Source organism: Acomys minous, assembly GCF_964271855.1.
Source record: "Acomys minous genome assembly, chromosome: 4".
Taxonomy (NCBI): domain Eukaryota; kingdom Metazoa; phylum Chordata; class Mammalia; order Rodentia; family Muridae; genus Acomys; species Acomys minous.
The window spans coordinates 50,764,784-50,779,924 of NC_140486.1; the positions used below are offsets into that span (position 1 = coordinate 50,764,784).

Sequence of the window (15,141 nt, forward strand, 5' to 3'; positions counted from 1 at the left end):
CTTCCAGAGGTCATGAGTTCAACTCCCAGCAACCACATGGTGGCTCACAACCATCTACAATGTGATCTGATGTCCTCTTCTGGCCTGCAGATGTACATGTAGGCAGAGCACTGTATATGTAATAAATAAATATTTAAAAAATAAAAATAAAAAACAATAAAAAAGAAAAAGAAAAACAGGTGACCCCATTCTGGGGGATGAAAAGAGACAGTCTATGCACAGTTCCGGCACAGTAAATGTTCATCATATTAGTTATGACTTTACTATACTGCTGACTTCCAAAGAATGCTTCCGTGCACCAATGCTACGTGAAGACACATCTCCAGGTCCCTCAGCGTCCATGCCTGGGCTTCCAGTAACCTATCCCACATTAGCGGTGCTAGGAGAGCTTCAAATGTAAGCTGCAGACTATGGGTTCTTGTTTGTTGTTTTACTTTTGTGATGTGGTCTGGAGATGTTGCTCAGAGGTGCCTCCCTCAAAATTCCTAATTCTTTCACTTCAGAATCCTGAGTAGTTTAGATTAATTTTTCCTTTTAAATTGAAAGCATTTGCTTTTGTTCTAATTGATACACAAGGTAACAGGTCCCTAAGCCACTTCCATACACACTAAGTGTTGGTTGGACCATCCCTGTACTTTTACCCTTCTACCCTAGTGTTGCTCCTTTTGTGATAAATTCTTAAAACAAAACAAAACATAACAAAACAAACCTCAAAGTTAAAAGAAAGAAAGAAAGAAAGAAAGCCTCTCAGTTGTGGTCCCCCACACTTTACCTGTGACATCCCATTGGTGACAGCAGGTCTCAAAACGGATTTACTTTGCCGACTAATACAAGGGCAGTTTGCTTTAATTCCCCACTTTCCCCGGGCAGCATGTACCATGTCTCCAATATTGTAAAGCGCTAGGAGGAAAACAGGGCAGTAAGTACCACTGGAACACGTTCCTGTGTCATGGTGCACTAAATAACATACTTGCTCTGTTTTGAGACAGGGACCCACGGGCCCAAGTGACTTTGGACTCCTGAGGAGGAGTCTAAATACGAGCAGTCACTCCTGTCAAGCTAGTGGCCATCTTCACAGACTGGGGGTTTGTCTATGCTGAGCTGGATATCCCATTTCTCCCTTGGAAGCTGAGTACCAAACCCAGTGCCTTGCACTGAGCTGAATGTCAAGTCCTCAGCTTTTTATATTTTTTAATTGTTTTTATTTTTATTGTTGCTTGCTTGACCTGGAACATACTATGGCATCTAGGGTGATCTCCAGCCCACTGTAATCCTCTCCCTACCCCAGCTTCCTGAGGAGTAAGATTATAGTTGAGAAGCACCATGGCAGGTCTCAGTAGGATTAAAAGAAAAAAAAATCTATTTTTTTCTTTTTTTGAGACAAGGTTTCTCTGTGTAGCTCTGGCTGTCTTGGAACTTGCTCTGAAGACCAGGTTGGCCTTGAACTCACAGAGACCTGTCTACTTCTGCCTTTCAGTGCCCAGCTATATTTTGTTTTGGTTCCTTTTCAAGACAGGGTTTCTCTGTATAACCCTGGCTGTTCTGGACTCACTCTGTAGACTAGACTGGCCTCAAACTCACCTGCCTCTGCCTCCTGAGTGCTGGGATTAAAGGTGTTCATTACCACCTCCAGGCAAAACACATTTTGTTTACTTACTTTGATTTTATTTTATTTGAACGGCTGCATGTATGTGTACTATGCCTGGTTGCCCTGGAAGCCCAGAGACGGAACTGGATCCCTGTAACTCGAGTTACAGGTGGTTGTGAGTGTCCACTGTGGGTGCTGGAACTGGTTCCTCCGCAAGAGTAACAAGTGTTCTTAACCTCTCAGTCACGTGTCTCCAACCCTTAGCTAGATTTTTACAAGTCCAAAACCAGAAGCCTTACTACATGTCTAGTGTGATGATCTGTCATCACTGGTTGTCAGCTTGACTGAAAAGGGAAGACCCACCCTCAGAGGCCCAAAACTGACCGAGAAGGAGAAGTAAGCAGGACACCAGCATTTTGTTCTGACCCTGACTTAGCACAGTGCTTAAGTGACTTTTCCTGGCTACGTTGTCATAGCAATGAGAAAAGAAGAAATCCAAATTAGTGACTGCTTTCTTTCACTCTGGCCCAGCTAGTCGCTTACCAGTCCCAAGTTCAAGACCTGCTTTTACTACATAAAACCACTTTCTGTGGGCTGGGGATGTGACCTTAGTTGGCAGAGTACTTGCCTATCTTGTACAAAGCCTTGGGGTTATCACAACATGCAGACAACAGAGTATGGTGGCCTACTTCTATATTTCCAGTACTTGGGAGTTAGAGGCAAGAGGATCCTAAATTCAAGGTTAGTTATATAGTGAGTTCCAGGCCAGTCTGTGCTTTTGAGACTAAAACAGGGCCTGCAGAGGTCAATCAGCAGTTAAGAGTACTTCCTGATCTTTTAGGGGACCTGAGTTCAGTTCACAGAAGTCTTCTGAGCTCTAAGGGTACCTGCACAGACATACCACACAGATATAAATAATATAAAATAAAAAATAAATTAAATTTTTAAAAATTTATTATTTATACAGTTAAGAGGACATCAGATCACATTATAGATGGTTGTGAGCCACCATGTGGTTGCTGGGAATTGAACTCAGGACCTTTGGAAGAACAGTCAGTGCTCTTAACCTCTGAGCCATCTCTCCATCCCACAAAAATAAATCTTTGAAAAATTAAGGGAAAAAAAGTAAAACAATGGTGAAGAGATAGCTCAGAGGTTGAAAGGCCTAGCTGCTCTCATAGTACAAGGGTCCCACTCCCAGCCCCTGCACAGTGGCTCACAACCCGTCGTTCTATCCCAGGCGATCTGCTGCCCTCTTCAAGCCTCCATGGGCACCAGGGTGTCTGAGGCACAGACACACATGCAGACGAAACTCCCACACACACAGTAAAGGAAAGTTTAAAAAAGACCAAAACAAATCCCAGCACTCGGGAGGCAGAGGCAGGCGGATCGCTGTGAGTTCAAGGCCAGCCTGGTCTACAAAGTGAGTCCAGGATGGCCAAGGCTACACAGAGAAACCTTGTCTCGAAAAACCAAAAAAAAAAAAAAAAAAAAAAGACCAAAACAAAACAGTCAAGAAGTTCTCTGTGAGTTGAAGCCTGCCTAAGTTTGTGTTTCAGGTGAGCCAGGGTTACAAAGGGAGGTCCTATCTGTAACACATGTGTCAACACCCACCTACCACCACATATTACCACACACCACAGCACACCAAACACACCTACACACATCCCAGTACACTCAGGCTAGGGATGAAGCTCTGTGGCAGCAGAAGTGTTGACCTAGCATGTAAAAGGCCGAGAGTTCAATACTCACCACAACAAAATCAAAACAAGTAAGCAACAACACTTTTTCACCCAATCTGAAACAGGGATTTCTTCACCTGTGCCAGGAATGATCTGTGTAGGCATGAGGTTTTCTGGTTCATGGGACTGCCCCTTTGCACACTTTAGCCAGGAGAAAACTTCTTCATCACCCATTTCTTCTGTCTCTGAAACAGAAATTAAATTTTTATTCTATGGGGTCATAGATGGATGTCTTTCAGTGAGTGGAAATTTTAGAACCATAAAGGCCAATTTTCTCATGACTAAAGAAAACAACAGCTTACTTAAATACTAAAAATACAATCTGTTCTACTGTGCTATATTTTTATAAAAAAGAAAATAAACACACTATCTACAGCAGAGACAGGGCCTCATGTGTCTCTGGCTGGCCTCAGACTTGCTAGGATCCTCCTGCTTTCTTTTCCTGAGGTATTTGCTGCAAGATTACAAGTAGATTTTTTAAAACGTGACTTCACATGTGTCTGTGAATGAATGTTGTATGTGTACAGGTTCCTCCTATGGCCCTCTGCTCTTTCCTCTACATATTTTGCCTGACTCATGATTTTGATCTGTCAGGCAGTTAGGCTGCCAAACTGATCTGGTCTCTGTGCCACAGTTAGAAGCTGCTCTAGGCAGTGCACCAGCCACTGTAGAAACCCCTTGGTTTCTCTCCTTTTCTCAGAGATTACAAATCCAAGTTGCCTGATGCAAAATGTGGGAAACTAGGATATAAGACTCTTACTGTTTCTTTCTGTTTATGGATCCTGATGTGGTGTTACAAACCTGTGGGGGGGGGGGACAGAGGGGGGACTCACTTGGGTCCACAACTTTCAGACCACCTAGGGCAGCACAGTGAGCCCTCTATTGGCAAAATAATGAATAGATAAAATAAGCTTTCTGTTTTGTTTTGTTTTGTTCTGTTTTAGAGACTGGTTCATAAAACCAAGCTGGTCTCAAACCCTGAACAACAGATAACCTTGGTCCTAATCCTATGCTCCGTCTCCCAAATGCTGGGATCACAGGTGTAGGTCACCACCCTGGCTAAATAAAGGCCTCTGGAGGTACTTCCAGAGCCTACTCCAAAGTGCCTTAGTTTTATAATATCAGCTGGGTTTTCCCCCCATTACATGACTAGTGATGAGGACTATCTTTTCAGTTTTTGCTTTGTTTGGAGATATATATTCAAATTATTTGCCACCCCTTGTAAAGTTAAATACAGAAATATTGTATCACCTGTTTTTTTTGTTTGTTTGTTTAGGGATGAGGCCTCATGTAACCCAGGCTGGCATCAAACTCACCATGTAACTCAGGCTAGTGTTAAACTCTTAATCTTCCTCCCTCTATCTTCCAAGTACTGGCATTACAAATGCTATTACTATACTTGGCTTGACCCAGCAAGTCTACTCCTAGAAATATAACCAAGACAATAACAAGCCTTTGTCTACACAAAACCCTGCACAATATGGACTATCCATATTGGCAAAAATAACATAATCCAGATATACATATAATATACATACAACAGAACATCTCTAGACATTACAAGGGAGTCAACTGATATGTACTATAAAATAAACAAACCCGGGCATAAAGCATTATGCTCAGAGAAGCCAGTCACAGTAGGCCAAATACTGTGATTCTATGTATATGACATGATTAGAATATGCAAATTCAGAGACAGAAATTAATTAGTTGGGTCCAAAGGCCAAGGCAAGGAAGGAATGAGAAATGGCAGCTGACAGCATAAAATCTGCTAGGGTGGCCACACAATTTTATTAGTTAAATTACTGGCTTGTACTTTTTTGTTTTTGTTTTGTTTTTTGAGACAGGGTTTCTCTGTGTTGCTTGGGCTGTTCTGGACTCACTCTGTAGACCAGGGTGCAGAGTACTTGCCTAGTGGAAGAATCCTTGATTTTAGGCTTCCCAGATAGGTTGGGAATTTTAAGACGTTCCAACAGAGGCTGGCACGATGGCCCAGCGGTCACAATTACATACTGCTCTTGCAAAGGATCTGAGTTTGGCTGCCAGTACCCATATCAGTCTGTAACTCCAGCTCCAGGGCACCCTATACCTTTCTCTAGCCTCTGTGAAAGCCTGCACTTGTCTGTGCACCTCACACAGAAACAAACATTTATATGATGAAAAATAATAAAAACCAATCTGTTACGACAAAGACAAATGAAGCTGCTTAAGGAGGGGCATAAAGCCACTCCTGTTCCAGTTTCCAAAGCTCATAAATACATGCCTACCAGACACTTTCTGGGAGAGATAGGGTTGACTTACCACTCCGTGGACGGCTTTTCCTGAGCCGGTAACAGTCAAGGCAGACCCCAAAGCCACATTTCCGACAAACCCAGTGGATGTTGAAGAGAGTAGTCTCACATACATCACACATCTCCCGCACTCCCCGCACAGCTCGCTTCCATGCCACTTTCTCTGGTGAGAGAAGAATACTATCAGTAGTGACTCCTGGGACTAATAGCCCAAGACCCCGAATTGCTCACTGGAACTCATGGCATTTTGTCCAACAATAAAAACTTAAAGTTTAGCCAGGTGTGATGGCACACGCCTTTAATCCCGCACTTGAGAGGCAGAGGCAGGTAGATCTCTGTGAGTTTGGGGCCAGTCTGGTCTATGAAGTGAGTCCAGGACAGCCAAGGCTACACAGAGAAATCCTATCTTAAAAAACAACAACGGGCTGGAGAGATGGCTCAGAGGTTAAGAGCACTGACTGCTCTCCAGAGGTCCTGAGTTCAATTCCCAGCAACCACATGGTGCCTCACAACCATCTATAATGTGATCTGATGCCCTCTTCTGGCCTGCAGGTGTACATGCAGGCAGAGCACTGGATACATAATAAACAAACAAACAAATAAATAAACTTTAAAACAACAAAACAAAAATTTTAAAAATAAACATGGTTGTGTGTCTATAATCTTTTATTTTTTTAAAAAAGATTTATTTATTATGTATACAGTGTTTTGCCTACCTGTAGGACTGCACACCAGAAGATCTCATTTCAGATGGTTGTGAGCCACCATGCGGTTGCTAGGTACTGAACTCAGGACTTTGGGAGAGCAGGCAGTGCTCTTACCCTCTGAGTCATCGCTCCAGCCCTGAGTGTTGTTAGAGGGTTGTAGTAATAATAGGTGATGATGACCTGTGTCAATGTGGAATTAACTAATGTTACATGGTATCAGCTGAGAAACAAAATTTTAGCTGTCTTTTAATTCCTGCATTTTGAAGGTGGAGGCAGGAAAATTAAGAGTCAAAAGGTCAGGCTGGAAGATGGCTCTGAGGTTAAGAGCACTGTCTGTTCTTCCAGAGGTTCTGAGTTCAAGTCCCAGCAACCACATGGCGGCTCATAGCCATCTATAAGGAGATCTGGCGTCCTCTTCCGGTGTGCAGGTGTACATGCAGACAAAATAAATAAATAAATCTTAAAAAACAAAACAAAACCAAAAACAAGTCTGAAGGTCATTCTTAGATATATAACAAATCTAAGGGCAGCCTGGGCTACATAAAACTGTCTCAAAAAATAACATAGACCGTGTAAAATCTTTAAGTATGGAGAACTTGACAAAAGAGAATTTTTCTCTTGAAATTTAAAGTATAGCCAGGTGTGGTGGTGCGTACCTTTAATACTAGCGCTTGGGAGGCAAAGACAGGTGGTTCTCTGTGAGTTGGAGGCCAGTCTGGTCTACAAAGTGAGTCTAGGACAGCCAGGGCTCTACTCTGTCTTGAAAAATCAAAACAAAACAAAACAACAAGAAAAACCACAAAAGGGGCTGGAGAGATGACTCAGAGGTTAAGAGCACTGGCCGTTTTTCTAAAGGTCCTGAGTTCAATTCCCAGCAACTACATGGTGGCTCACCACCATCTATAATGTGATCTGATGCCCTCTTCCAGCCTGCATGTGTACCTGCAGGAAGAATACTGTATAAATAATAAATAAATCTTAAAAAAAAAAAAAAGAAACAAAACCACAAAAGAAGTTTAAAAAAATAAAGTATAAATTCATAGTATATAGTTTGCCTTGGTTTAGAAATAGTATGCAGTATATTTTCATTGTCTCTCTGTGAGAAATAAAGCATTAAAGACCACCATGTCTCTGAACAACCATAGAACATTGGTACCAATGCAAATTTGTTCAAAGCAAACTGTAAACAGGATGACTTCCTCCCAAATGGATATATAGTGACAGATGTATGAAAATAAGACAGGCACAATAAGAGTTTCTTATTTACTAGTTGTCAAAGACTGAGAAAATGAATCTGTTGGAAACAGTTAACTGATTACAGGCTACTAGGAAAGGAAGTCTTATTAGTCTTAATTCATGCATAGCAGATGCCTTCTCCCAATCTGTCTTGTCTTTCTGCACCCCCCGACCCTTCTTTCTTTCTTGGTTTTCCAAGACAGGGTTTCTCCGTGTAGCCCTGGCTGTCCTTGATCTACCTGCCTTTGCCTCCCCTGTGCTAGGATTAAAGGGGTGTGCCATCACTCCAGGCTCTCAATGTTTCTTATAAGTGAAAGGAAATCAGGAGTATAAGTAGGAGCAGCTGTAAACAGCAGAGGGAGCCTTACGGTGTGGTTCCACCATCATCATGGCCTCCTTCTCAGACATTACAAGCTGGCAGAACTGGTCCCCAACATTGGCCAAGATGTATTTTGAGGTTTCTAGGTCTATTCCTTCTGCTAGAGAGGAAGAGGGAATCCACAGGTTCATGGCGTCAGGGTCACTCTGCTGAGGGCTTAGAAATCCCTCCACACGGAGCACCCCCTTCCGAGTGAAGACCAACCTAAGGGGAAAAAAAGGAGACAAGTGAAATACAACTGTTCTTGGGATCTGAGGGAAAAAATCATACTTCCTAGCTGCTGCCCACCGCCTACCAAAACCTGTGGCCCATCAAGTCTTTCATATAATATGATACTGTATTTGTACTATACACTTTTGCATATTATTTTAAGTCACCAGTAGGTTACTTATAGCACTTAATACAATATAAATATACTTAGTTTTTATACTATACCCTTTAAGGACAGGGGAGGGGGAAAGAAGGGATGGACAAGGACAATGAGATGGCTCAATACGTATAAAGACACTTGCTACCAAACTTGACAATCTTGAGTTTCATTCTCAGCCAACTCTTGCAAGTTATTGTGTCTGCCAAATGCTGAGTGTATGCGTGCACACACACACTTTCTTAAAAAACCAAAACAACAAAACAAAAACCAGAGGCCAGAACAGGCATGAGGTCCCCTGGACTGGGCTTACAGGGAGCTGCCACGTGTATGCTAAGACTCAAACATGCACCCTCTGTAAGAGCAGTCGGTGATTATCAATTAAGCCATCTCTCCAGCCCCCACCCCATAATAAGTGTAAAAAACAGGAATGAGGGGCTGGAGAGATGGCTCAGTGGTTAAGAGCACCACCTGCTCTTCCAAAGGTCCCGAGTTCAATTCCCAGCAACCACATGGTGGCTCACAACCATCTATAATGTAACCTGATGACCTCTTCTGGCCTGCAGGTGTACAAGCAGACAACACTGTATACATAATAATAAATAAATCTTTAAAAAAAAAAAAACAGGAATGAGAAAAAAACAAAGTTTCTATATAAATGTTATAGGCCTGAGTAAGTATTTAATTCAGTTATTTAAACCTGTGTGTGTGGAACCAGAAGAGAGAGGACAAACTCATGTGATTTCTGCCAGGAGTCTTAACACTAGTAAGCCTCCATTCTTTAAAAGCTCCTGTTAGATCCCCTTAAGCTTTCCCATCCATCTGCTCCAGACCTGCAACCATGCCACTAAACGTGAACAGAGAAAAACAGAGACAGCTTCGTCAGCACACTTAAACCTTAGGTGACCCTTCTTACTGGCGGCAGTCACAGCAGCCAGTGGGCCTGCTACATGCTAGTCTCATGTCTTCACAGCTGCAGTATTGCCCTCCCCCTCATCTTTTGTTTTGCTTTACAGGGTTTCTCTGTGTGTAGCCTTCCTGTCTTGGGCTCGCTTTGTAGACCAGGCTGGCCTCGAACTCAGAGATCTGCCTGTCTCTGCCTCTGCCTCCTAAGTGCTGGGATTACAGGTGTGCGTCACCACTGCCTGGCTTTTTGCTTTGTTTTTTGAGACAGGGTTTTTCTAGGCATCCCTAGCTGTCCTGGAACCCACTCTATAGACCAGGCTGGCCTCAAACTCATAGAGACCCACCTGACTCTGCCTCCTGAGTGCTGGGATTACAGATGTGTGCCACCACGCCTGGTCCCCTTATCTCTTATCATACTGAGTATACAGAAACTAGAGAACACTATCTACAACCTCCTCACTACCACAGCGTCCTACAAACAGACCCAGGTTCTCCATCTACTGAGCTATTATGATGAGCTCCCTATCAAGCTTAGTATCCCTCTATATATCCTGTCCCTTTCCCCAACTCAAACGCTTCTACCCTTCCTTCCTTCCCTCCTTCCTTATAACATTTATGTAGAAACTTTGTTTTTCTAATTCCTGTTTTTTACACTTATTTATTTATGGGACTGAGGGCTGGAGATGGCTCAGCAGTTAAGAGCACTGTCTCCTCTTCCAGAGATCCTGAGTGTTTTTGTTGTATGATTTCTTTCTTTCTCATGTAGCTCAGGCTGGCCTCAAATTTATTATATAGTCAATGATTTCCCTTGCTGTCTCCAGAGTGTTGGAATTATGCGCCCCACCTTCAAGCACTTACAAGCATAAAAGCCAAGGCTCCTGGAATAGTCCTTTAAATATGGACCCAGAAGCTTTGGCTTATCTGGTAGAGTGCCTGCCTAACTTGCAGGAGGCCCTGGATTTAGCACTAAATACACTGGGCATGGTGTGACACACCTGCAATCCTAGTATTTAGGAGGCAGAGGGAGGAGGATCAGAGCAGAAGTTCATTCTTGCCTTGATAGGGAGTTCAAGGCCCTTCTGGGGCACAAGATAACTATCTCAAAACAAACAAGCTTGGTTGTTTGTTTGTTTTCTCTTTTCTTCCAGTCCCAGGCACTGCGGGAGCTGCGGAGCTACCATGCAGACATGGCCAAGTCTAAAAACCACACAGCACATAACCAGTCCTGCAAATGGCACAGAAATGGCATCAAGAAACCCCGGTCACAAAGATAGGAATCTCTTAAGGGGGTGGACCCCAAGTTCCTGAGGAACATGCGCTTTGCCAAGAAGCACAACAAGAAAGGCCTGAAGAAGATGTAGGCAAACAACGCAAAAGCAGTAAGCAGAGGCCATTAAAGCCCTTGTGAAGCCTAAGGCTGTTAAGCCCAAGATGCCAAAGGGCCGACTTGCTTTCATCGCTCTTCCCAGGCTTGGGAAGAGGATTTGGCCAAGGGCTGTAGGCTCTGCCAACCACAGCCCAAGGGTCACACCAAGGCAGAGGCTTCAGCCCCAGCTCAGGCTCCCAAAGGTGCCCAGGCCCCTGTGAAGGCCCCATAGAAAAGGCTTCTGGCAATGTGAAGACAGGTGGACTAGTGTGACACACTACACACTATTTACAGATGACCAGTGGTCTATGCTGTTTTTACAAATAATCCTGAGGCAAGCTCTGTTAAAAAAAAAAAAAAAACCCAACCAACCAACCAAGCAACAAAAAACAAAAATACAGACCCATCATGAGCTCCCTGACCTTTGGTTTATGTACCCTAGATCTACCAGCAATAGTACAACACCAAGGATAAAACCACTTTCACAGATCTTATTTAAGATAGTTCCCTCTCTCAGGCCAGGAATGGTGGTGTGCATCTTTAACCCCAATACTTGGGAGGAGAGGCAGGTGGATCTCTTGAGAGCTCAGGGCCAGCCAGGGCTACACAGTAAGACCCTATATCTCTCTATCAACCAGCCAGCCAGCCAAACAACAGAGCCTTGCTAGCCTCCCCCATGATATCAGCTATCTTCTCATTGGTTGTTTCCTTCATTGATTAGCTGACAGACTTCTTTTTGTACACATAACATTTACAGGTGTGTTGGGATCCAAACGTGTGTTTAGAACAGCAGTATCTCAAGAGCCACTGATCTTATTCTTCTCCAAACCACAAGAGCTGAAATTTGTTTTCTTTGCTTCTGAATTCATGGGGGTGGGGGTGGGGCAGTTGACACAATTAATGGCCCAATAAATATTTGTCAAATAAAGAAATTCATGCCAAACCAGTAAACAATTTGGATTTCTTTACTTGATCTTAGTAAAAAAGGCTGAGAAGTGACTGGATTTTTTTTTATGCAACAAGTAAAGATTCTTAGTTAAGTGTGGTGGCAGACACTTTGTAATCCCTGCACTTGCATGGCTGAGGGCAGGATTGTTTGAGTCCACTAATTCAAGGCCACACTGGCAACACAAGTAAGACCCTGCTGCCAAACCAAACCAGCAGAAGAACAAAGGAAGGAAAAAAAGAAGCCTCCCATTATCTCCTGATCTTACTCCCCATCTCTCAGGTTACTCTAGCACTGAAAGGTAGGTGGTCGGTCAGGCGGGTCCACAGTAGAAACCGAGTCTTGCTCATACTAACTTCAAATGGAGCTGACCTGAGAATAACTTGCAACAGCAGCAGCACAGGGCTACAGCTAAAACTGTTCAACTTCTGTTGTTTAAGGACAAAGCCACATGTCATTTCAAAATCCAACTGAGAGACTTGACTGCTGACAGAGCCTCAACATGGACTCTAAGCAAAGGTTGGTGCACGCCTGTAATCCCAGCACTCTGGGAGGCAGAGGCAGGAGGATCTCTTGAGTCTAGGACAGCCAAGGCTACACAGAGAAACCCTGTCTCAACACCGGCCATGTCCGCCCCCCCTCCCCCCAAAGAGCAACGGTTATGGAAAAGTGAGGATAGCAAGACACATTTGTGAGTCCAGAGAAAAAAGAGGGCTGGAGACATTTAAAACTAACGCAAACTGAATTAAGATAAGAGAGCCTGGTACCTCCGGAAGTGAAAGAAGCGGCAGGCTACAGTAGAATCATCTTGCTCCTGCTCCTTAAACTTGCGATACCTCTCCAGGCGGCACTCCCGACACTTGTGCAGGTGAGGGGCCACATTAATGCATGACCCATCCTGCAGGAAGGGCTCTCCAGACTGCTTCAGCTTCTTCACCTTACTCACATCTTTCAGCACCGACTGGCCAACTGTAGTGAGGAAGGGAGTAAAGGCCTTCATGAGAGGTTTGAGTCCAATAACATGATGCTCTTGGAGATGAGACACACAACCTGACCTGAGCTACTCAACTCCTAAGGTAGGTACCCAGAGAAGAGTGCAGGAAGCAAACAGGCTTCAGCTGGGAACTAGGAACCAGGTAAGTGAACCAGGTAAGTGAAAACCACACGTGGAGAGGAAGGCAGCCATCAGCTGGCTCTGGTTCCTCAGGAAATGATCATTACCTTGCTCAAAGCCTCTTGGACTCCACAAGCATATCAGTCACTGAAGAAAGAGCTGCTTCTAACGCTAAACTTGGGGCAGTGTCCCACCATAGTTGCTGGGTTCTGGCAGGTGATAAATGTCTTGAGGAGGAACAGAGGTTGTGAATCTCTTTCCTTCATCAAATCTACAAAAGGTTGCTATGAGAACAGTGACAACTATCTCTTCATATCTCCCTGAAGTAAACTTACAGATGGTCTAAAGTTAAGTAGAAATGAATACACAGAATACACAGAAACTTAGCTCCTGATGTTAGAAAAAATATCAGCAAGATTAAAACTTTTCTTTGTGGCCAGGTAACCCTTATAGTGACAACACAACAACACTGCCCTGAACCAGGTTTGACAAAGGGAATGTGTCAAGCCCCTTTGTTTTGTAATGCTATGATTAAGAATTTTCCACCAGCCGGGCATGGTGGCGCACACCTTTAATCCCAGCACTGGGGAGGCAGAGGCAGGCGGATCGCTGTGAGTTCGAGGCCAGCCTGGTCTAGAAAGTGAGTCCAGGATGGCCAAGGCTACACAGAGAAACCCTGTCTCGAAAAAAACAAACAAACAAAAAAAACCAAAAAAAAAAAAAAAAAAAAAAAAGAGTTTTCCACCAAAGCATTTGATATTAGTGCTAGAGCAGAGCCCATCTATGGCCCCAGCAGGATCACCTTTCAGGGGAGCAGTCCGAGGCCGGCCCTTTGGGGCCTGCTTCCCTTTGCCCTTGCCCAAAAGCAGCTCAGCACCGCGTTCCCCGTTGGGGCCTAGCTTTCCCATCAGGTGCTCTGGAATCCCCTTTAGGCCACTCTTGGCCTGCAGCTGCTCCTCGGAGTCGCTCAGATCTGACAGGTCGCTGTTGGTGCTGGAGTCTGAGTCCTGTCTGCAAGCCAAGCTTCGCTCATCCAATGAGAACCTTTTTACAGCTTCAAAAGGAGCTTTGTTCTCCTGCGAAAACTCTGCTGGGGAGGACAGAAAGCTGCCTGAATGCCTGCCAAAGACGGTACTGAAGGTTTTGAGGAGAGGATTGTCCTGCTGGCCAGGCCCCACGGTTGGCCTCTCCTCTGTGGGGCTGGAGGAGAGAGTAGGCATCTCAATGGGTTGGGTGAGGCTGCTGGTGGGTGAGCTGGAACGGCCATTCCCCATTGCAGAGAGGCTCGGGCCCCCCGTGCTGAGAGCTGAGCCCAGAACACCAGATACCAGCTTGGAGGAGTCAGTTGTAATAAAGAGGGTTTTTTTCTTTGCTAAAGATGCAGAATCTGCAGGGTGAGACTCAGGCCAGCTGGGTGTTGGCTTTGAGGTGACAGTGGTAGCAGAGGAAGAGCTACCTGATGCCTGAGACGCAAAGCTGCTGAAAGGGCTATGTTCAACTTTCTCCACAAATGCCAGGAAAGGGTTAGAAGGCTCTTCTCGGGATAGTTTGGGGGGCTGTAAAAATAGATTTTCATGCCTCTCTGAGGTGCGGGTGTTCAGGAGACTCCGTGGGAAGGCTGGAGTAAGGGTGGGCATGGACTCTGCAGGCACTTTTCGGTCCACAGAGCTGCCAGCCTTGGGACCTGGCTTCGTGTCTGCTCCAAGAGCAGATCTGCCTTTACACAGGCCTGAGCGCAGGCTCTCGAGGCTTTGTTTGAACGAGTCCCTGCTAGAGGAATCATCAACCACACCCTCTGAACCCGTGGCCAAGTAGGCGCTACTGGGTAAACTTTGGGACATGCATTGAAAAAACAAGTTCTTGGAGAGATCTGAGTCTTTCTGAGACTCTGAGGCAGAGCTACCGCTGAAAGAGAAACCCAACGGCTTGTTTTCTGTGGCTAAAACTCCATTGGACTGGCTCCTTCCACCTCCAAAAGTCAGTGGTTGTGACAAACTTGAGAGAGACACTCCGAATCCAGAAGAGGCCAGACTAGAATTTCTTGAGTTCTGGAAGGAAGATTTTTAAACTCAGTTAGTGTTGCTGGCTAGAACCTTCTGATCTTTGTCATAGCAATCACTAAAGCAATGTTTCTAAAAGCCAACCAACTTTTTGTTCCTCTATTTCCTTCAAGAGCTCCTGCACTTGATTTTTACACGCACTGGTAGGAAGGAAACTGAACACAGAGCACAGAAGTCATCTTTACTTTAGCAAGGTGAGCCAGAGATAGCAGGTTTCCAATCTGCCACTCAGTTCGTATTATCTAATTGGAAGGCAGTGTGATACTAGGATGTATCCAACTTAGTATCTACAGTAGTTGGACAGAGACTCCATTAAGGAAAAGGGTTCTTTGTTGTGTAACTAGAGACATTTGTAACATCAATCTACTTCCTCAATGGTTATTAAAGAAGGTATTGAGACAAGGTCTTGTGCAGCCCAGGCTGGCCTAAACCTCCTATG

The 15,141-nt window shown here is 44.5% G+C and overlaps 1 protein-coding gene across 3 annotated transcripts in view; it reads right to left on the minus strand.

Moving 5' to 3' along the window:
* The window catches only part of KDM3B (lysine demethylase 3B), a 62,720-nt gene that overhangs the window by 15,748 nt on the left and 31,831 nt on the right, over positions 1–15,141 (minus strand). For all 3 annotated transcript variants that reach the window (XM_084780022.1, XM_084780021.1, XM_084780020.1), the window contains 6 exons: positions 13,445–14,690; positions 12,296–12,497; positions 7,933–8,147; positions 5,632–5,784; positions 3,408–3,515; positions 773–900 (listed from right to left, as the gene is read on the minus strand). In XM_084780022.1, the coding sequence (XP_084636148.1) occupies positions 773–900; positions 3,408–3,515; positions 5,632–5,784; positions 7,933–8,147; positions 12,296–12,497; positions 13,445–14,690 (2,052 nt within the window). The remainder of the gene's footprint in view (positions 1–772; positions 901–3,407; positions 3,516–5,631; positions 5,785–7,932; positions 8,148–12,295; positions 12,498–13,444; positions 14,691–15,141) is intronic.